Raw genomic sequence first — 23315 nt, forward strand, 5'->3', positions numbered from 1 at the left:
ACAGTATTTTAACTTTTGAAATAATTTATTTCTTGCAATAAATTAAGCTTATGAGTAAATTTTTAAAAATCCTTTTAAAAAGTTATTAATTATGACAGGTAAATATTGTTCTTTAGGATCATAGTGTACTTACATGTTAATCAGATTTATTAGTGTTGGTCTGTCAGGGAAAGCGATTATTAACAACATAGGAGAGTTCGCCAAGGTCTCTTTGTGTTAAACAAAAGAAAGGTCTGCCACAGCAGCTGAAGTGCATCATAGTGTACTTTTTTTTCCCAAATAAGTTTAGTTCTCTACCAAAACACTTTTTATCCCAGGACTTTAAAAAAAGGACAACTTTATGAAGATGAATTAATAATCCTTACAGATTGGCTATGTCATCACTGGAAATTTCTACTATTTTAGTGTTTTTAGTCTAATGATTTTAATTAATTTTATTGCTTAAAAATATTACAATGAGATTGCACAAGGCACTTCTCCAATTTTCTCTTCTCTTGTGTACTTTGCTCTGGGAGGAGTCTGCAGCCTCACTCTGTGAAAATATAATTCTGAGTAGAGGATCGTTTTCCTCTCACATACTGCCAGATACTGCTTTTCTGCTTGGGCCTTGGATCAAGAGACACATCACATGTTTCCTTCTCAGGGAAGAACCCCCCCCCCCCCCGGGATGTGCTTCTCTGATTTAGCTGTGTGATTGCCCGTTAGGAGAGGACCAAAAGAATTTTTACCAAGCAGTGCATGTATTAGAACTCCTTTTCCTGTGAATACTCTGTTTTCAAATTAAATGTGTGAGAAACAGCAGTGTTTTGAGAAATCTTAAATGGAAACCATGAGGTAGAACACATTTGCTCTTAGGAAGTATTTTTTCATTTATAATTTTTGTTAAATGAACATTTAAATTGAATGTAAACATTTCTTTTCTATTTTGTTTTTTGATTCCACAGTCCATGCTGTAACACTGTTTCTAAATATCTTCGGATGCTTGGCTTGGTTTTGTGTTGATCCTACAAGAGGGGTTGATTTTGGATTGAGTATCCTGTGGTTCTTGCTTTTCACTCCTTGTTCATTTGTCTGTTGGTACAGACCACTTTACGGAGCCTTCAGGTAAAATGTGTGTAATTTAAAATACACTCTTTAAAACCTGTGAAGTAAATAATTTGTAGTATACTTTAAAGGGAAAATTGATATATTTTCATTGAAATTTTTTTCATTATTGTACAACATATCTTCAGGAAAGTCTGTAGATATCATCTCTGTTAAGTATTAAGTCCATGTATAACATGCTTGTATATTCATTAGACTTTGTAACTAATAATATCCCGTTCTTTTTCTCCCACTTGAGAAAAAGCTCAAACATGAAAATGAATAAGGGGAAAATGAGAACAATTTTAGGCCTTAATATTTGTAAAAGATTCTATTCTATATGATCCAGCTGACTTAAAAGAAAATTTTACTCTTTATTCCCCCCTTCAGAAAAATCGAAAATGGTGATTACCTAGGTAACCTGGGTAAGGTAAATATATGTGTGATGTTTAAAGTGAGTCACTTTTCACCTAGCAACTTGGTAATTATTTTCTGTGTAAATTCATTTTTCGTTTTTCAAAAGGCAGCAACATTTTAAAACTATTTAGACTGTAAGGTTAAGTATACTATTTTGCATGGTATATTTTAATCAGAGGTTAAGGATTAACATTTCTTAAATGCATGCTCTGGGATATTACTAGGTGTTGTAGGGGGGAAAAGATTGATTAGCTTAAGTTTGGAAACAGTTGGATAACAAAATTAAATGTTTCTTTATTTCAGAATTTCTTAAACTCTAAGAGCCTAATGTGCTTTGTGATATGACCATGAAACCATTGTGTGTGTGTGTGTGTGTGTGTGTATAGTACCTTGTTGGGCTATTGCTTTAGGAAGTAAACATTGGGAAATGCTGATTTAGATGATAGCTATGTATGAGTATATATATTCAGTCATTTATCGACTTATTTGAGGAAGCTCATTTGTGAAGAGCTAACCTCTTTCAACTCTCATATATGAGGAGCAGCATTACTAGGAAATTGCTTTTTTGTGTGTGCAGATGATATTTTAGGGAAATTAGAGGGCCATATTCAGCTGTTGAACTTTTTTTACCATTGCAACAAAAAATTTGATTATCTGAAATGTTGTATCACCACCCTCTCCCAATGGAATTAGAAATGCAGATATGCAAACAGACTGAAAAAAGAAAAAGGGAGAAGATTAGGTAATTTGGATTAAAAAAAGGTGTAATTCAACAGGAAACTAAATTGGTTAGAAATGGAATGAAGGAAACCAAATAGGTGGGAGGAGGAAAAGGGAGGAAAGAACCTTTGGGTCTATTGGAATATGAGAGGTTGTTTGTCAGGGAATGGGGAGAGGCACCCGGGTAGATGTAGTCTGGAGAAGAATGAAAAGGACCTGTTTGCTCCTTGCATGAACAGGGCATGAGTTACTGCTGCTCTTTTCTGTGTTATCTAAGTCTGGCTTACAAAGGTTTTTAATTTTTAATTTTTTAACATCTGGCCTCTATCTGCCTACTTCTGTCATGTTACCAGTATACCTGTAATGATGCTTGTGGTTGGGAATGGGGATGTCTTTGAGACTTTAAAAGTGACCTGAACCTAGAGCCTGGATTTTAAATCTTCTGTGACAAATGTAGCCAAAACAAACTACAAACTACTAAAAGCCAGCTTTCTGCTGTTTATTACTTCAAGTCACTCGGTTCCTTTTATTCCCTTGCTTTACTAGTTGAAATAAAAAATACTTTGCGGAACATTTTTACTTCTGGCATTATTAATTTCTAGGCTGAATTCTTAGCTGCATCTCAGTCAGAGTTTATCACAAGTATGTTAATTATCTGGGCTTCACTGTCAGAGCAGAACTGAGAGGAATAATTTTTTATGTGGAAAGTTGAAATTAAAGTACTTTAAATCATTAACATACCTTCTCCATGTGTAACTCTGGCATTTCCTTCATCCAGATTGCGAAGGGTTTCTGGGTCTATTAAGTCTCTCCTGAAGTATCCAGTAAAGTTTCTTAAACATTTATTGATGACAGATTTCTCCCTTAAGTATGAAAATCTTAAACCAGATACATTGGATATGATATTTTTATGAAAAACAGGATTTTAAATAGACTTTACATAGTCACACTAGTGCTTTATTTGAGATTAGTTTTGACCGGGATTACTGCCTTTTGAGAAGGAGCAGAGTCAGAGGATATGCAAGTGTTTCATATTCTGTTTTAAGAGCATTGATTAAGAAATGAAACACAAGCACCTAAACATACTACATAAGTCAGTAGGAAATGGGTAACTAAAGTCTTTTTGGCCAGATTCACGTATTTCTTAAAGGAAGTTGTTATTGAATGAAAGCATTTCGTTTTTATTAATCAGACTTTGGAGTGAAGCTAAGGTGCTTTTTAAAAGTTTTTCAAACTTTATTCTTCTCTGGCTAATGATACATTTGCCTCTACTGCCATAAAATTATTTGAATATCTACTGTGAATTTTATTTGTTCAGGTTTCCCTAGAAGTGAAGAAAAGAATAGTAAGCAGTAAGAAAAACATGGCAGGGATTTTAGAATAAATTAGTCATTGCAAACATACAGATTTGAGGGTACCTTAGGTTTGAGAATGTGATCAGATTTTTTTAAGTTGCCCTGTAAATTTTGTTTTTCCTTGTAGATGGGTGGTAATTCCAAATTTCTAGAGTAGCTGTTAGCTTTGTGGTAGAGTGCTAAAAAATAACTAGAAGACATGTTAGTATATCTTTATTCTAGAATGATCTGTTTTTTGTTTGTTGTCCCTTAGGCAGTTGAAGTTGCATTTTTAATTGCTGTATGCAGTTTATCTCCTCTTTTGCCCTCCTGTTGACTCATAGTCTAAAAGTAAATAAATTCAATTTTGATCAAGAAAATCCTTTTTGAAGGTTAACAGTTAACCTTGTTATCAAGAATTTGAAATTTGGTTACTATGATGGCTGAGTAAACCTTTTTTATATTAACTTTAAGCTGAAAAATATAGTAATTTTAACTGAATTATAAAATGCCTTTAGATTGAGTTGAGTATTTGATAAAACTTTAAAGCTCATTGAAAAATTTAAATATATTTAAGTGATTATAGTCAATAATCTAATACAATAAAAATCATACTGATGATTACATATGACATTAAAATGTGGTAAAGGTAGATTTTATTTAGGAATAATCATTTTAAAATTAGTTATTACGCATGAGAAGTTGGTTTTCCAGTGTCATCTGAGTTTCTGTTTTAGTACTTTATTTGCAAGTTCTTTTATTGAGATTACTTGATTCTCTTAGGGAGATGGTGATATTAAAATAAATAACTTATGATTGCAAAGCAGTTAGAAAATATGAAGTACCCTAAGGTTAAATTAATCACCCATTGAACGCAGACAGTATATACTAGGCTGGAGGTACAAAGGAGACATGGTACTTGCCCTGTAGAAATGTATAATATATAAATGATTTAAAATTAGGCATTTCTGAAAGTTTGGCTAGTAGAATTCATATATAAAAACAGTGATACTTAAACACCTCAAAAATTTGAATTACAAAGTAATATTGATATCATACCTGTGATACAGTTCTAAATAGAAGATTAGTTATTTTCAAGTTAGTCATCTTAAATTACCTTTTTGAGGATTCAAGTTTTTAATAAATATTTTTCTCTGATATCAGAAAATTAACAAACCTCGGTTTTACTGGCCCCATTGAAATATCAGAATGTTCATGAAAAAGATGGCTTTTAAACTGTATAAAATACTATTCATTATGAATATGAGTTCTTAGTTTTCATCAAAGAAGCTCCTTTTACTGATATATGGAAAGGACTTTGTCCTCCTAAATGAATATCATTGCCTGAATCTGAAGGAGAATTCTATAGAGAAGTTTCAAGTGTGTATGTTTTAAAAAGCTAGGTATATTAGGTGTCAGAATTAAATTTAGAGTTGTCCTTTTGTCATTGACGTGTTTTTAAAAGACTAACTTTGTTCTTAATTTTATGCTTCCACAAATCACTAAGCGTTATGTAAATTCTTTAAAATATTAGATAATTATGAATGAGGCAGTGTTTTGTTGAAAAACTATAACTGTTGGAAACAGACCAATGAAGGGTTAGAATCCTGGCTTCCCCACTTAAAAGTTCTGTGCTCTTATGAAAATGCAGTAAAACTTTTCAGTACCTCAGTTGGTTGAGTGTAATTTGGGCATAATATTTGCAGAGTTGATAAGAAGATTAAGGATAATGCATGCAAAATATTTGACTTTAAAGGTAGCCTACATATGATAGCTGGAATGTTTTACTTATTTTGTTTTTGTTAGGTTTTATCATTTACTTTTGATGATCCATAAAACTAGTATTTGTTATCAATTATTTATTTTAATTCATTGCCCTTTGGTGTCCCATTTGGTGTCTTTTTTGATAATAGCTCTTCTAACAGGCATATTTCATTGTGGTTTTGATTTGCATTTATCTGATGTTTAGCAATGTTAAGCACCTTTTCATGTATCTTTTGGCCATCTGTATGTCTTCTTTTGGGAACTACCTATTCAGATTTTCTGTCCATTTTTTGGAGCAGATTGTTAGGTTTTTGTTTTTGTTTTGTTTTGTTTTGTTTTTTTTGTATTGAGTTATATGAGTTCTTTATATATTTTGGGTAATAACCCTTTATATATATGATTTGCAAATATTTTCTCCTGTTTGGCAGATTTCCTTTTCATTTTGTTGATGATTTCTTTTTGCTACACAGAACTTTTTTTTCTTTCCTGTAGTCCTACTTGTTGATTTTTGCTTTTGGTGTTGAATCCAAAGAATCATTGCCAAGTCTAATATCAAGGAATTTACCACCTATGTTTTCTTCTAGGAAGTTTTATGATTTCCCAGTTTGATTTAATTTTTGTGTATGGTTTAAAATAGTTGTCCAGTTTCATTCCTTGGTATGTGGCTGTCAAGTTTTCCCAATACTGTTTATTGAAGAGACTGTCCTTTCCCCCATTATGTATTCTTGGTGCCTTTGTAGAATGCTAATTGACCCTGTGTGTGGATTTATTTCTAGGCTCTCTATTCTGTTCCATTGAACTATGTGTCTATGTGCCAGTACCATACTGTTTTGATTATTATAGCTTTGTGATAATAGCTTGAAGTCAGGGAGCAAAGCCTCCAGCTTTGTTGTTCTTTCTCAGGATTGCTTTGGCTATTCAGGATATTTTGCAGTTTCATACAAATTTTATAATTGTTTGTTCCATTTCTGTGAATCTGAAAAACGCTATTGATATTTTGTTAGGGATTGCATTGAATCTGTAGACTGCCTTGGGTAGTATGGTCATTTTACAGTACTAATTCTTACAATCCAGGAGTATGGAGTATCTTTCCATTTGTTTGTGTTGTTTTCATTTTCTTTCATCAGTGTCTTACAGTTTTCAGTGTATAGGCCTTTTACCTCCTTGGTTAAATTTATTCCTAGGCATTTAATTTTTTTTTAATGCAATTGTAAATGGGATTTTTTTCTTAAATTTTTCTTTATGTTCATCTTTTGTATAAAGAAACAAACAGATATTTGTACATTGATTTTATGTCCTCTAACTTTACTAAATTTGCTTATTGATTCTAACAGCTTTTTGGTGGGGTCTTTAGGGTTTTCTATATATATCATGTCATCTGCAAATAGTAGCTATTTTACTTTTTCCTTTCTGATTTGGATGCTTTTTTTTTTTTCTCCCTTGCTTAATTGTTCTGGGTAGGACTTCCAATAGCATGTTGAATAAGAGTGGTGAGAATGGGCTTCCTTGTCTTATTCATGTTCTTAGAGGAAAAGCTTTTAGCTTCTCACCACTGAGTATGATGTTAGCTGTGGGCTTGTCATATATGACCTTTATTATGTTGAGATATGTTCCCTGTATACCCACTTTGTTGAGAGTTTTTATCATAAGTGGATGTTGAATTTTTGCAAATGGTTTTTCTGCATCTATTGAGATGATCATGTGATACTTATCCTTCATTTTGTTAATGTAGTATATCACACTGATTTGTGACTGTGGAACTATCCTTGCATCCCTGGAACAAATCTCACTTAATTGTGGTTTATGATCCTTTTCTTGTGTTGTTAAATTAAGTTTGCTATTATTTTATTGAGAAATTTTTCCCTCTGTTGATGAATAATGGCCTGTAGTTTTCTTTTTTTTGTAGTGTACTTGTCTGGTTTTGGTATCAGGGTAATGCTGGCCTCATAGGATGAGTTTGTCTTCCATCCTCTTCTGTGTTTTGGAATAGTTTGAGCAAGACTCTTACTAAATCTACTTTAAATGTTTGATAGAATTTACCAATGAAGCCATGTGGTCCTGGACTTCTGTTTGTTGGGAGGTTTTTATTACTGGTGCAATCTCCTAGTGATGAGTCTGTTCAGATTTTCTGTTTCCTCATGATGCAGACTTGGCAGGTTGTACGTTTCTAGTTTATCTGAGTATAAACTCACGTATTAAATTCTTAATTTAAGTAGTTTCTTTCAATTTTACTATGTGTATTTGAATTTTTTAAACATTTTATTCTCTCATGAAATTTTATTAATGTCTTTGTGTGCACACTTCAGTATCTAGATTGCTTTGTGAGTCTCTTTTGTATTCAGATTTTTTCTTGGTTTTTAATCATATGGTGCACCTCTCGGCATGCTTAATGGGACTTGAATGAATCTGGATGAATCCAGATGAGTAAAGAATTGTGGAGGCTTCTGATGATGTTGTTTCAGAGAAAGTTCATCTTTGCCTTGCTTGTCGACGAGAGTATACATCAGAGGCTGAGCTGAGTTAGGGCTGAGTTGCAGTTTTAATTTCTGTCTATGTCTGGTTCTCCCACCAGTCCTAGAGGTTAACTCTCAAGGTTTTAAATTGAGAACCTGATATTTTCACTAGGGCTTCTCCCTCAGCAAGTCCTGGACTCATATCGTGTAATCCTGTGATCCCTAGAGGAGGGAAGGAAGGGAGGACAGCATTCTATGACATGACAACTATTTCATAGTAACATGAAGATTTTGTTCTCTTACAAGTATACAAGTTTTCCAGAGGCTCATGTGACTTGTGATATTGAGAAGAGTTTGAATGTAGAAGCAGAAAAGAGAATGCAGCTATCCTCTATTAAGCCAGACATTAAAGAGGTTTGCAAAGATATAAAGTGATGCTACCCTTGCTGTTTTTTTTTTCCCCCAGGTGAAAACAGTTTTCATTAAAATGTTATTTTATTGTAAGAAATTTATTGTCTGAAAATTAATTAAATGCTTTATTTTTCGGTTTTAGTTTCTAATTTAGTAAAGCAAGAGACATAACCTGCATAATCAGAAGTTCCTTGTGATGCTCAATAGTAAAGAGGTCCTGAGACCAAAAGTTTGAGAATTGCTGTTCTCATCTTTTTTTCATTTGCCTGGATCCCATTTGCAATCAGGCCCCCTTTCCACCCACTACTGATCTGTTGTCTGTCTCTAAAATTTCCCTTTCCTGGACATTTCATGGAAATGGAGTCACAGAATATGTAGTCTTTTGCTTGTATTCCTTTACTTACAGTAATGTTTTTGAGGTTGCTCTAGGTTGTAAAATGTATAAGTAATTTTTTAAAAACTGCTGAATAGTCATTCATTGTATAGCTATACCACATTTTATTTGTCTATTCATCATTTGGTTTCTTTTCAGTTTTTGGCTTAATGAATAATGTTATGAACATTTGTGGCAAGTCTTTGTGTGGACATGTTTTTATTTCTGTTGGATTGCTTGTTAGGACATTACTCAGTTGTAACCTTTTTTGTTTAACGTGTTCAAATTTTTAAAAAACTACCAAACTTTTTCCCAAAGTGGTTGTACCATTTTACATTCTCATCAGCAAAGTTCAGAGTTCCAGTTTCTGGTCATCCTGACTAGCACTTCTTATCTGTGTTTTTGATGATAGCCATTCTAGTGGGCGTATAGTAGTACTTTACTGTGGCTTTAATTTGCATATCCCTAGTTACTAATGATGTTGACTATCTTTTTATTCACTTATTAGCTATGTGTATGTCTTCTTTGAGGAAATGTTGAAGTTTATTGCCCATTTTCAAGTTTGTTTTGCTTGACTTCTTACTATTAAGTTTCAACAGCTTATATTTTATGTTCTGTTGTGAGAGTTACATATTCTGGATACAAGTCCTTTATATGATTTGCATATATTTTCTCCCAGTCTGTGGCATCTTAGTGGTACATTAGGAAGCACAAAAGCTTTCTTTTTTTTTTTTTTCAGTGTTGTTTTTGTTTTTAATGAAAAGTAGTTGGCATATAATATTATGTTAGTTTCAGGTGTACCACATAGTGATTTAATATTTGCATACATTATGAAATGATCACCATGATGAATCTAGTAGCCATCTGTCCCCATATAACTTTATTACCATATTATCAACCATATTCTTTATAGTGAACATTACATCCCCATAGCCTCTTTATTTTTTGAGGTTTGTACCTCTTAATCCCCTTCTCTGAGTTCATTCCACCCTGATCGCCCTCCCCTCTGGCAATCACCCATTTATTTTCTGTATCTGTCATTCTGTTTTTATTTGGTTGGCTGGTTGGCTTGTAGATTCCACGTATAAGTGAGATCATATGGTATTCATCTCTCTCTCTCTGACTTATTTCACTTAGCATAATACCCTCTAGATCTATCCGTGCTATCACAAATGGCAAGAGTTTTTTAATGGTTGAGTAGTATTTCATTGTGTGTATGTGTGTACATATACACACACACATATATGTATCACACATCTTCCTATCTCTTCACCTGTTGATGGGACGCTTAGGTTGCCTTTATATCTTGGCTATTATAAATAATGCTGCAGTGAATATTGGTGTGCATATATCTTTTTGAATTAGTGTTTTTGTTTTCTTTGGATAAATACCTAGAAGTGAAATTGTGAATTATTTGGCAGTTCTATTTAAAATTTTGAAAAGTTTTCTATAGTGGCTGCACTAGTTTACAATCCTACCACCAACGTACAAGGGTTTCCTTTTCTCCACATCCTTGCCAACACTTGTTATTTGTTGTGTTTTTGATGCTAGCCATTCTGACAGATGTGAGGTTGGTATTCCATGATGGTTTTGATTTGCATTTCCCTGATGATTTGTGAGGCTGAGCATTTCCACATACCTGTTGGCCATCTATGTCTTATTTGGAAAAACGTCCATTCAAGTACTTTGCATGTTTTAAATTGGGTTGTATGTTTTTGTGATGTTGAGTTGTATGAGTTCTTTGTATATTTTGGATATTAACCCCTTGTTGGGATTAAAGCTATCTATATGTGCAGGGCTTTTTTGCAGACATAACTTTTCATCTCCTTTTTAGTAAAGAAATCTGTAGAACAAGTTGGGAAGAACTGACATCTTGACAGTATTGACCGTTCCTATCCATGAACATGGAGTCTCTCCCCATTTATTTATTTCCTTAATTTCTTTCATCAGAGTTTTGTAGTTTTCCTCATGTAGATCTTGTACATATTTTGATTTATACCTATGTATTTCATTTTTGGGGTCATAGTGTAAATGGTATTGCAGTTTTTAATTTCAAATTTCATTTGTTCATTGCTGCTGTACATAGCAGACCAGTTGGGTTTTGTGTATTAACTTGGTATCCTGAAACTTTGCTATAATTGCTTATTAGTTCCAGGAGTTTTTTTGTTAACTCTTTCAGGCTACACACACAGTCATGTCATCTGTGAACAAAGACAGTTTTATTTCTTCCTTCCTAATCTTTATACCTTTTATTTCCATTTCTTGTAGTGCATTAGCTTGGATTTCTGATACTGAAGGCTGTGGTAGGGGTTGTCCTTGCCTTGTTCTTTGTCTTAGAGGGAAAGCTGCTTGTTTCTCATCATGAAGTGTGTTAGCTGTATATTTCTGTGGATAATCTTTATCAAGTTGAAGTTCTCCCTCTTTTCCTAGTTTCCGGAGAGTTGATATCATGACTAAGTGTTGGATTTTGTCAAATGCTTTTTCTGCACCTGTTGATTCCTAGAGTTTATGATACACATTTACAACTAATCCACGTCCACTTTTAAATAACATTAACTACTACTTGGGTAGTATGAGTACCCTATAATATCAAAATAATCCTAATTCTTCCCTTTTTTCCTTTTTATCATTGGTGTCATGCATTTCACTTATACATGAATACACAGGCACACACTCACACATGCATGTTTAATTGAATACAGTGTTACAGTTATTGTTTTGAACAAATTTAGATGAGAATTAGAAAAAAGTTTTTAGTTTATCTTCACTTATTCCTTCTTCAGTGCTTTTTATGTAGATCTTAGTTTCTTACGTTTTCCTTCTCTCTAAAGAACTGATCTCTTGAAAAAGCTAACATTTGGTATGATTTGTCTATTTTTGATTTTCTTTTTCTTCAATTTCTACTCTGATCTTCTATTTTTTTCCTGTTTATAGTCTGTATATTTAAAAAATTTCTCAAGGTAGAACCTGAGGTCACTGATTTGAGACCTCTGTTCCTTTCTAAGGCTTATTACAAATTGTCTTCTAATAACTACCTTAGTAACATTCCACAAAATAGTTATATATTGTGTTTTTAGTTTCATTCAGTTCCAAAATAATTTCCAATTTCTTTTTGCATTTCTTCTTTGATTCATGTTACTTAGAATTGTGTTATTTAAGTTTTCAAATATTTAGCAATATCCCAGATAGTTTTCTATTATTGATTACCTAAAATTTAATTTTACTGTAGAAAATATAGTTTGCATGATTTTAATCCTCCTATGTATATTGAGACTATTTTCTGCTGGTGTTAGGTTTGAAGTGGAGTGTGCAATAAATGTCAATTGCATCCAAAAAAACAAAAAAACCCCAAAGCAATAGATTCCATCAATTTTTGTTATCTGAGAAAGTCTTTTTTTTTTGTCCTTCACTTTCAAAGAATAATTTTTCAGGGTTCAGAATTTTAGGTTGGTGAGTTTTTTCCACAAACACTAAATGTTTGCACTTCTTGTTTGCATGATTTCTGAAAAGATGGCAGATGTGTGCTTATCTTTGCTGCTCTGGAGTTAAGGTCAACTATAGTTCAGGTGTCCCTACTGGTTCCTGCAGAGGTTTCCGCTTCTGGGTTTTTGCTCTAGGAAGTTTTAATTCTCTGTATCCACCTGTCTTTCCAGTTTTGGAGTTTCAGTTTGCCCTCTGACTTCACTTCTCTTTCACATCTGAGAGAGTTGTTAATTTTTCACTTTGTTCAGCTTTTTGTTTGTAGTTAGGTTGACTGGCTACTTCTAAGCTTCTTCCAGTTATACTTTTTTTAAAAGTAAGCTATCTCTGGGCAGTAAATTGTATTTTTTGGTCTTTTTTTCTTTATAACATACTTAATATCTGTGGGGATATTGCACCTTTTATTTTAGAATATTTTGCTAATTGAAATTAGAAATTAAATGTAATTGAACTATAACTCCATTTTAACATCTTGAAGAAGCTATACTAGTGTATGAACCAGAAAATCAAGTAAATTTGTTCTATAAAAACATATTTTATATTTGATTTTAAGGGTAAAAACATATTCAGAACTTGAGAATTGCTATTAGTTCATTTTTATGTTTTTTAAAAAGTCAAGTTAGTTTAATGTAACTTAAAATACCACCTTTTATAGTTAACTTTTTCATCTTCTCTGTATAACCATAAAAAGAGAATTTTTCTTTTTTGATTCCAAAGCAAAGTCTCAAATTAAATTTATCCTAAGGAAAGATGATATTCTTTTTATACCTGTTAGAAGAACCTACTATTTATAGTTCCCTACATGTGCAAAGACTATATAGTGCTTTAGAGTCTATAAGTCATACTCAGTACTTTATATTGTTTAATATTTATTATCTTTCCGATGCGTCATTAATTGCTGATATTTTCACCTAGGTCTTCAGACTAGAAATTTAGGGCGTCTGTGCTCCTTTCTACTTTGTTATACTTAATTTGTAGAGAATCTAGGTAACAATGATCTCCATTCAGTGGGTTAATTTATCTTAGAATACAGTTGAACCTTGAACAAGATGGGTTTGAACTGCTTGGTTCTGTTTATATGTGGATTTTATTCAGTAAATACTACTACAGTACTACATGGTCCCCAGTTGGTTGAATCTGTGAATGTGGAACCGTGGATACAGAGAGCTGATTGTAAAGTTATGTGCAGATTTTTGACTGAGATGGGGTGGAGGGGCAGTTAGTGCCCATAATCCATTGTTCAAAGGTCAGCTATATTTACTAGCAATGTTGATTTCTTGAATAATTGTTTAACCAGAGTAGTTAAGAGCTTACTATTTGTTACAAATTTCTGTACCAGCTCAGTGTTGAGAATGACGAGAAGGAAAGTGACCAGTTAATTTTTATGTGGCTTATTTCATAATAGTTTTTCTAAGTGATGAAAGGACCCTAGGTATTCTCCTTTCAGGGAGCTTAAGTTTCTCCCTTTTCTGACTCTATATCTGTATGAAGCTGATTTTCTTAATTTTCAACCATAATAACATACATTGAGGGCAGAAGCTGATGTGAAAACCCGTATAAAATGTAGCAATGCTGGGGATTTAAAAACTCTGAGACTAACAGTTCCTTCTGTGTGCACTTGGAAGGATGTATATTCTGCTTTGATTGGGTGAAATGTTCTGTAAATATCAGTGTAGTCAAAATGGTTGATAGTGTTGTTCAAGTCTTTTGTGCCCATACTGATTTTTTTTGTCTACTTGTTTTATCAGTTTTCCTGAGAGAGATATGGTGAAATTTCCAACTTTAATTGTGGATTTTTCTATTTCTTATTTTAGTTCTATTTTCATGTGATTGGACAGCCTTGTTAAGTAGATATGTATTTATGATACATTTTCTTTGTGCTTTGACTTCTTTATCAGTATGTAATGCCCCTCTTTACCCCTGGTGATAATCTATTTCCTGTCATCTATTTTATCTGCTATTATTCAACTACTTCAGCTTTTTTTTGATTCATGTTTGTATATTATATCTTTAATCTATTTTACTTTTAACCTATTAATGTTTTTATATTTATATTGACTTTTCTGGGAGGCAACCTTTATTTAGGTCTTGCTTTTACATCCAAGTTGTCAATCTACATTAATTGTGTATTTATGTCATTTACATTTATTGATATGATTAGATTAAGATCTGTCTTTTTACAAGCTATTTTCTATTTGTTCCAACTGTTATTTTTCATTCCCTTTTGCCTTCTTCTGGATCAGCTGAGTATTTGTAAATGATTTTTATGTTCTATGTCTTCATTATTTATACCTCTTATCAAAACCTTTTTCAGTGATGCCTGAGTTTTTACAGTATACTTTTTTTAATTAATCTTGGTCTATGTCCAAATTATAATAGTCTCATTCATGTGTATTGTAAAGATCTCCCGAAAGATTACTCCTGTTTTCTTCCCCCATCCTTTGCACTATTTTTATTAGACATTTTATTTTTTATATACTAGAAACACAGTACATTGCTATTACTTTTGCTTCTGACAGTTGTCTCTTACAAAAATTAAAAATAGAAATGAATTTATATTTGCCTTCATTAATACCATTTCAGCACTTTTCATTTTCTCGTTTAGATCCCTGTTTCTGTCTCCTTTCGTAATTGTATTGCCAGAAGAATTTCCTTAAAATAAATATATTTTAGTACAGGCCTGCCAGTAACCAGTCCTTTAGTTTTTCATTTTTGGAAGATATTTTCAATGGGTATAGAATTTTGGGTTTGCAGGGTTTTTTTTCCCCAGTACTTTAAACATCACTTTAATATGTTCTGACTTGCAGAGGTTTTGATGAGGTATCTGGTATAATTTTTATTCTTACTCTGTTTTATCCTTTACTCTGTATTTTTTTCTCTTGATGCCTTGAAGATTTTTCCTTATTTCTGATTTTGGGCATTTTGATTATGGGGTGTGTGTGTGTGTATTTTGATGTGTATCTTTAGGGCTCTCTGATGTTCTTGGATTTGTTGTTTGAAGTGTTTCATTAATTTTGGAAAGTTCTCAGTCATTACTGTTCACGTAAGTCTGCCACTTTTTCTTTTCTTGCTTTCTGGAATTCCTATTACATGTATGTCTGACTGTTTGATACTGTCCTTCAGCTCTTGGGTACCCTGTTCTTTTTTCTTCACTCTTTTTTTATCCTTGTATTTCATTTTGTGTAGTTTCTATCTTCAGGTTCACCCTCAGCTGTATTGAGTGTATTGATGAGCTTGTCAAAGGTATTCATGTCATGTTATTCATTTCTACTGTATTCATTTGGTTACTTTCTATAGCTTACATATATGCTGAGAGTCATCTTCTCTTTATTCATGTTATCTACCTTTTTGACTGGAATCATGAACATATTAATAATAGTTATGTTAGTGGATGGAGGGACCACTAAATTAGGAAGCCCACCAAGTGTGGCTTCTTGCCTCCAGCTGTGAGAGAATTCACACAGTAGAGACGGGGACAGAGCGAAACTGCTTTTTTTCTCAAAAGAGGAAAAGGACGGAAAGTGCTTGAGGAGGGAGAAGGAAAGAAAAGCACTTGAGCAAGGAAAAGGCACTTGAGCAGGGAGCTGTCAGCCAAGATGGCTGGTAGAGACAGCTCTGGCCCAGGTCCATCCACGTGGACTTTTATTGGAGGCTTCTTCCATCATGTCCTCCCTTTGGGTGTGATAGAGCCATTCAGTCCTTGTTCGAGTTTTTCAGTCCTTATATGGTCTGTTTTGGTTGTTATAGCAGTCGTCAGCTGTCATGGCGCTGGTGGGTGGGTCACTTAGCATGCTAATACATTACAATGGGCTTATAATGAGGCTCAGGGTGCACCATCTTGGACTGGGTTCTAACCAGTTGTTTTTTCTCTGCAGCTGCTTCTTGAGACTTAGATAAAAGTAAATGGTTTCTAGTCAAGAGAGGGGCAGGGGTATGATCCTGGGGGCAACAGCCTTGGTAACAAAAAGAAAAATTGCTTTTAACCAGAATGTCTGCAATCTGGTGGACCCAGCATCCTCCCCCCCCAAAAATGTCTCCAAAGATTCTGTTCAGCCATGAAAGTTTTAAAGGGAAATGAAGGAATAATCTCAGTTAATCATTGAGATAGGTGGTCAGAGTCATCGCCATCCCCCAATGCTAGCAGGCTTGTCCTAATCAAGTGCTTGAGCCTGCTCTTCTATGACTTAGGGAGGCCTGGGAGACTTCAGCTTGTCTGGAAACAAGAGGCAGGCATTCGAGGGGGTGGCCATAGGATCCTGCTCCCTTTGAGTATTTTACATTTCTTATCTTACAGTGCTAAAATGTGAGTTATGCCTAGTTCTATCTGAGTCAGTTTCTTCTGATTGCTTTGTCTTGTCAGTTTTTTTTTCTTGTTTTTTTTTTTCCATGCCTTATAATTTCTTGTTCAAAGCTGGGCATTTTTTGAAGATAATGTAGACAGTATGTATGGAAATGGACATGCCTTTTCTGTTGCTAGTTTTTCAGTGTGTCTTTGTGTGGGCGGGGGTGGGGAGTGAGGGGTATGTCAGGCAATCCACTGTTAATAAGTAAACTGTTCTTTGGGACAGAAGGCAAAAGGCAAGATTTCTGATGAAATATATTCTAGTTGTGTCAGAACTCAAGCTGTATTATTGTTTAGTATTCTCTGTTGACAAAAGTGTTTTAGAGGTATATTTGTAGGAAAAAATATACATTGTTAAGTTGTTTTGGTAAGAGCATAGCCTTATATAATATGATGAAAACAGTTTAATTGTGACCTCAGATCTCTGATGTTGACTTCTGTTTTGCTTTAAATTAGTTTTGTTATTTAAACATAATTTGAAAATGGTTGGCTATTGGCTGACTTTAGCTGTTTTAAAGTTCATTTCAAATTGAATGACAATTCACATATGAGATTTTAGTTGTCACTCAAGAAAATCTTTGACTAATCAAGTAAAAAGTTTCTGTAAATTTTGGGTTTTATTTTCTTATTAGCTGCAAAATACTATTTTGTCTATTGTATCATTTCTGAGTCTTTCTAGAAGGGAGTATTTTAAAGAACCTGAATTACTACAAATGACAAGAAAATTCAGAATCTTCATACAAGAAAGACTACACTGAGCATTTGGGATTAATTCAATTTGGATAGTGGTATTCTATTGATTATTAATTAGCTTTCTTGGACAAGATAGAACTGAAATAACATCCTGGAGATAGTTCTATCACATGGTTCAAAATATCAGCTTTGCAGATACATAGACAGATCTCAACATTTCTGTTACTAGCCCAGTTTTTGGATCACTTAATCTCTCTAAATCTGTTTATTCGTCAGTAAAATGGAGTCAATATTAGTGCCTACTTCATGGGGATAATGTAAGCATTAAATGGGTAATGCATGTATTTGCCATGGTTCGTTGCATGTAATGTTGAACACGCTAGCTGTTGTTACAAAATATGGAGTCATTTAAGTATAGAAGGTCCAGAGGTTGAACCCAGGTTGTGGACCAGGTGTAAAATTGTCCAAGATCAAAATTTCATTACATGCGAACTTTTTATTATGCCCCTCTGCTTTTAGTGGAACACAGCTGAAAGAAGACAAGGTCTAGGGTCTCTTCCATCCCAGTCCTAAGATTTTTCATTTAGGCTAGTGAGTGATTTTAATAGATTTTATGCCTCCATTATGAATCGAAAAATCTATGAGTCCACTTCCTAAGAAAAATATACACATGCAAAATTTTATGCACAATTTGGGTGGGTTGATGGTGCTGCCTTTTAAAGCCTACCTATGGGACCTCTGTTCTTGGAGAAAGCATTGAATCTGGCACAAAATTATTAGAGGGAAAATGGGGCTGTCTAGATAGTCTTGCATCTCAAAGTAACTAAGACAAGGAAAGCAGCTGTATTTCCTAGGCTCCTTTTATATCATCTGCATCATCAAGAATTTCATGTATTACTTGATTCTGATAGTAATGAAGTTACCAGCCATGTCCCAGAGATTTTTCAAGATCTTACTAGAAGCCACATGTTCCTTCTGTAAGCAGAATACTACTTCTGTGAGCAAAACTGTTTGCAGTGCAGTGTTGTACTCGTGTAATTGAGGTATCAGCAAGTAATACTGTACATTGTTCCCTATGTCCATATACATCCCCTGCTAAGCACTTTACATGTATTATTTCATCCATATAGAGGTAGATTCCACTGTTACTCCCAATTTGCAAATTAAAAAAATCTCAGGTTTAGGCCTAAATTTTCCTTTAAGTTACACAACTAACTGGGAGTTGGGATTCAAACCCAAGTTTGACTATAAAGCTATATTGCTGAGTTATCAAAGGTAAAATGTTATCAAAGGTAAAATGTTTAGTACTTTAGCTAAGTTGTACCCATTTATTGTGGTTAAATGTAAAATTTCTGTTTGCCCTTTTGAAATAATGAAAAGCTTGTCTTCCCTGTTTCCCCAAACTGTAGTTCTAATTAATATCTGATATTGTATGTAATGTGAAATAAGCTTTATAAAGTTCATATGAATCTATTTTCTGAGATTTTCAGTAATATATTAGGGAAGAACTTTTTTATGAAGGGTGTGCTGTAACTTGGCAGTATGTTATTTGAAGACATTAAACCGAAAACAAATGGCTTATTCGAGATTAAGTTTTGCAATAGGCTGGAAGGGCCAGGATGGCAAGAAGTGGGAAACTTTTATAACTTATTTATTCTAATGAAGAAATAGATTATTTAGTTGAATTTATTATGAATAAATATTAATAATACCACAGATACTTCACTGTAAACTGAGGCAGATTACAATTTAAGACTGCTTAGCTTAAATTAATTGATAGTGTTTTTCTAGCTATAGTTTTAGTTTTTCTTCTTTGGCTTAAAATGACTATGCATAAACTGGGTTATTTAAATAGTCTGCTTCCTAATCTCTTTCTGCATACAAGACCCATCACATTTGGTTTTGGATGCCAATAAATGTTGTTTACACTCCCAATGATGTTTTTTCTCCTAGACATTTTTCTGATTCTGGCTCTGATACAGCCTTCCACTGGGGATTGAGGAGGGGCGTGGGTATCTGGCCCTTTAAGAGCTTCACAGCCTTACCTGGCTCTTTCCTGAAGCAACTCAAATGAATTTGATATTCATTTGATGATTGTATTGTTCAAGTTTGTTAATTACACTTTACAGAACTTTATACTACTTAGTATATGAGAAATTATTTATACTTAATATGATTTCTTGCACTGTGACTACCTCAGTTTTTTGCATATAAATCTTTAATACATTTTAGGCTTTTGGCAGGGAATGCAACGCCATACTGTAAAATTTGTTTTTACAGGGAAGTCAGATTCATTTTTTTATACTATTGTGGTATGAAGAACTGTATTTCCAGTGATTGCTTGTATAGTTAAAAATGAGGCAACCTTTAAAAAATTTGAATTTGACTGATTTTATGTTTGTTATAATTTGGACAGATAAGAGACTAGATAGAAGAAGATTTATGCATTCTTGGGGGGAAGAGTCAGATAGTTCAGTAAGTGCTGGCATATGGAGTTTATATCTCAGAGAAATTTGAAGTGTTTTAAAATGATTATACTAACATGGTAAGTATACAATGAAATGAGTTTTACTGTCTTCTTGTCTTGAAACAGAAATGTTGGTTGATCAAATGAGGCAAAGTCTTTAGCCTCCTTAAAGACTAAAAGTAGAAAAAAAAAGTTTCAAAGACTTTGAGGTTTCCATTTTATCAATTTAGTATACTGACTGTGCATTTATATGTACTAATTGTACATGTAAAGGAGAAAGGCGAACCAATTTTTACATCCCTCAGTTTGTATCTGAAACCAGTATTTTAGAAGAATTTTCTTAGTAACGCCACTTAATTTTTTTTTACAGATTTTTTTGTGGGGGAGGTAATTTGGTTTATTTAATAACTTTTTTTTTTTAATGGAAGCACTGGGGACTGAACTCGGAACCTTGTGCATGCTAATCACATGCTATACCACTGAGCTATACCCTCCCCCCTAGGCTGCTTAATTTTTAAAATATATTCTTTACCCTCTAATAGGTTTCTGAGAGGTTATTATTAGGCATTTTCAGATTCTAGACTGTATCTGTGGGTTTGGAACTAAGTAGAAAGATCCCCTGGTAACTGAAATAGCTGTTGTAAAGCCTTTAGACATTATTCTATTTATGAAGCCCTTATTCAGAGTATATATAACATATAATTTTCACCATTCTGTTAGTCTGTTTTCTTGGTACACACAAAATAAAGAAAAAAGGTTAACAAAAAAGAAGAAAATATTAAGTTACAGTCTTTATTTTCTACCAGAGGGATGGGGAAGTAGAAATATATTTTAGATGTATTTACTTCAGAACAGAAAAAAAACTATTAAAAGTGATATTTATTTACCTAATGAGTCTGGAGAGATGAAGTATACATGGGGTTTCTATTTAGTATTAACTTAAAAAGTATTTTATATTGTGGGCTTTGTTGTCATTGCTTTTTTTGTTGATGTTTGGTAATTTTTCTAAGTGTTATGGTCATTAAGCAAGTACCAACTTTGGCATAATATATTACCGATAGAAATACTCTAAAGGTAGAACCATTTAATTTAAATCTGATTGATATAGAAAATACTATTCATGAACCATTATAATCTGCTTTTTTGCTCTTTGGAGTAATGACTGATTCTAGGGCTGGGATAGGGAAAATACAAGATGACTGGAGATCAAGTGCTTAAGCAAACAAATTCTGAAAAACTAAAGCTGGAACAATTTGAGCAACTAAATAATCACAGTGTTTAATTTTAACATAAAGAATAAAATAAATATCTATGAGTCCATACTGATATAAACAAATGATTAATAAATAAAGCAGAAGGGACAAATCTTCCTTACAGAACACTTCCAAATAATAATTGTGGATTCTACTCCATCTAAGAGGTGGAGCTTAACTCTCCTCTGTGTGAGAGTAGAATGGACTTAGTGACTGATCTTAAAAGCTGAGTACATGTTTGCCAGGCTGAAAAGAGGACTGTGTCGGGCATTTTAGGCAGAGTAAAATTAAAAGTAGAGATAGCAAGATACATTCTTCCAGTTTAGAGCAGCTGGAAGAGAGGTTGAATATATGTATTATGAAGAGATGTATATGCTGTGTTACATTATTTAGACTAACTTCATCTTGTAGTTAGTGGTTTTCAAATATTAGAAGATACAAGAATCACCTAGGGAGCTTCCCTGTAAAAACAGTTTTACACTATGACATAGAGGAGGTGGATCTTGAAATGATAGACCGAGAAGCACTCTAGATCAGAGAAGTGACAGAAGTAGAAGTGAGTAATAGTCTGGAAGCCAAGGTCAAAGAGTTTAAGAAGGGTATTCAGTGTCAAACGTCATTTAAAAAAAAAAAAGTAAAAAGACTTGAGAAATTTGCTTTGGACTTGCCCATGACTTTGAAATACCTCTGAAGGAGAATGTGAGGATAAGCCAAGTTGCAGTGGATTGAGAAGTGAACGAGAAGAGGAAGGTAGAAGAAATCGGAGGTAGAATCCTCCTTTGAGACTTCTGTTATTGATGGGAAGGAAGGAGATAGAGTGTGCATATGTTTACACACTGAAAGGAAGAACCTAGCAGAAGAGGTAAAGACATGTTAGGAGAGAGAATAAGTAGGTAGGGTGCCCCAGAGGAAATAGAATATAAGGAACTATTTCTTATGCGAGTGTTAATTTTGAGAGGAGAGAGTCTGCCTTCTCACCGATAAGCAGTTAGGAATGTTGGTGGTACGTACAAAGATAGAAAGTCATTGTGGAGAACAGGAAATTGAGGAGGCATATTCTTGCGGCTTCTGTTTTCCTCTCTGATGAAGGAAACAATTTAATGCGGTGACTAAGTTGAAATGATAAGGACCTTGGAAAAAATGTGTTGGAATAGTGGCTGTGATGAACAGAAATGGAGTAAACTTAGGACAGTTGAAAATCTTGCCAAACAAATCGAATTCAATGGTATATTTAAAGATACTATGTCACGATCAAGTGAGTGGAGCTTATTCTGGGAATTTAAGGTTGGTTTAACATTAGAAAATTAGTTATTGTTATTCACCATATTACAAACTAAAATGGAAAAACCATATGATTATCTTAATCGATGCAGAAAAAGCATTTGACAAAATCCAACAATTACTTTCATAATAAAAGCACTCAATAAACTTAGAATAAAAGGTAACTTTCTCAACTTGCTAAAGGTTATCTGTGAAAAACTGTAACTAATAACTAACATCTTAAGGGTAAAAGACAAAAGTATTCTACATATGATCAAGAACAAGATAAGAATATTCATTCTCACCACTTCTATTCAACTTGTAATGGAAGCTCTAGCCAATATAAACAGGCAAGAAAACCAAGTAAGAGGCATCAAATTAGAAAGGAAGAAGTAAAACTGTCTTTATCCACAGATTACATAATCATCAATGTAGAAAATATAAATGGAGACATACGCCTTGTTAATGGATCGGGAGACTCAATATTATTATGATGTAATTTCTCTCAAAATGAATCAATGGATGCAATGGAATCCCAATAAAAATCCCTGTAGGTTGTTTTATAGAAATGAACCAGGTGATTCTAAAAGGTATATAGAAATATAATAGCCTAGAATGGCCAAAACAACTTTAAAAAGGGCAACAAGGTTGGAAGATTAACACTAACTAATTTGAAGACTTATTAGAATACTCCAATAATCATAATAATGTGATACATAAAGCAATGGAACAGAATAGAGTGTCCAAAAATAAACCCACCCATATGTAGATTACTGATTTTTTAGAAAAGTACAAAGGTAATGCAATGCAAGAAGGGCAATCTTTTAAGAAATGATGCTGGAATAATTGCGTATCCATATGCAAAAAAGAAACTTTAACCATACCTTGTACTACATTTTAAAAATTAACGAAAAAAGGAACACAGTCTTAAATGTAAAGCCAAAAGATATAAAAATTCTAGAGAAAAACAGGAATAAAATTTTTGTGTCCTTGGCTTTGGAAAAGATTTCTTAGATACAACAATAAAATCAAGCTCCATAAAAGAACAATTGGTAAATTAGAGTTCATGAAAAGGCAAAACTTCTCTTCTTTAAAAGACACTCTTAAAAGAATGAGAAGACAAGCCACAGTCTGGGAGAAACATGCAACAAAGTGAGTGATCTGAAAATAATTGTGCTGAATGAAAGAAGGCAGACAAGAAAAAAGTATATACTGTGTGATCCCATTTAAATAAAACTCTGAAATATGAAACAGTAGTGACAGCA

The 23315-nt window shown here is 33.4% G+C and overlaps 1 protein-coding gene across 3 annotated transcripts in view; it reads left to right on the top strand.

The window, feature by feature from the left end:
* The window catches only part of SCAMP1 (secretory carrier membrane protein 1), a 96771-nt gene that overhangs the window by 55706 nt on the left and 17750 nt on the right, over positions 1-23315 (top strand). For all 3 annotated transcript variants that reach the window (XM_074360089.1, XM_074360090.1, XM_074360088.1), the window contains one exon: positions 945-1104. In XM_074360089.1, coding sequence (XP_074216190.1) covers positions 945-1104 — 160 coding nt within the window. The remainder of the gene's footprint in view (positions 1-944; positions 1105-23315) is intronic.

Source organism: Camelus bactrianus, chromosome 3 (assembly GCF_048773025.1).
Source record: "Camelus bactrianus isolate YW-2024 breed Bactrian camel chromosome 3, ASM4877302v1, whole genome shotgun sequence".
NCBI classification, from domain to species: Eukaryota; Metazoa; Chordata; class Mammalia; order Artiodactyla; family Camelidae; genus Camelus; species Camelus bactrianus.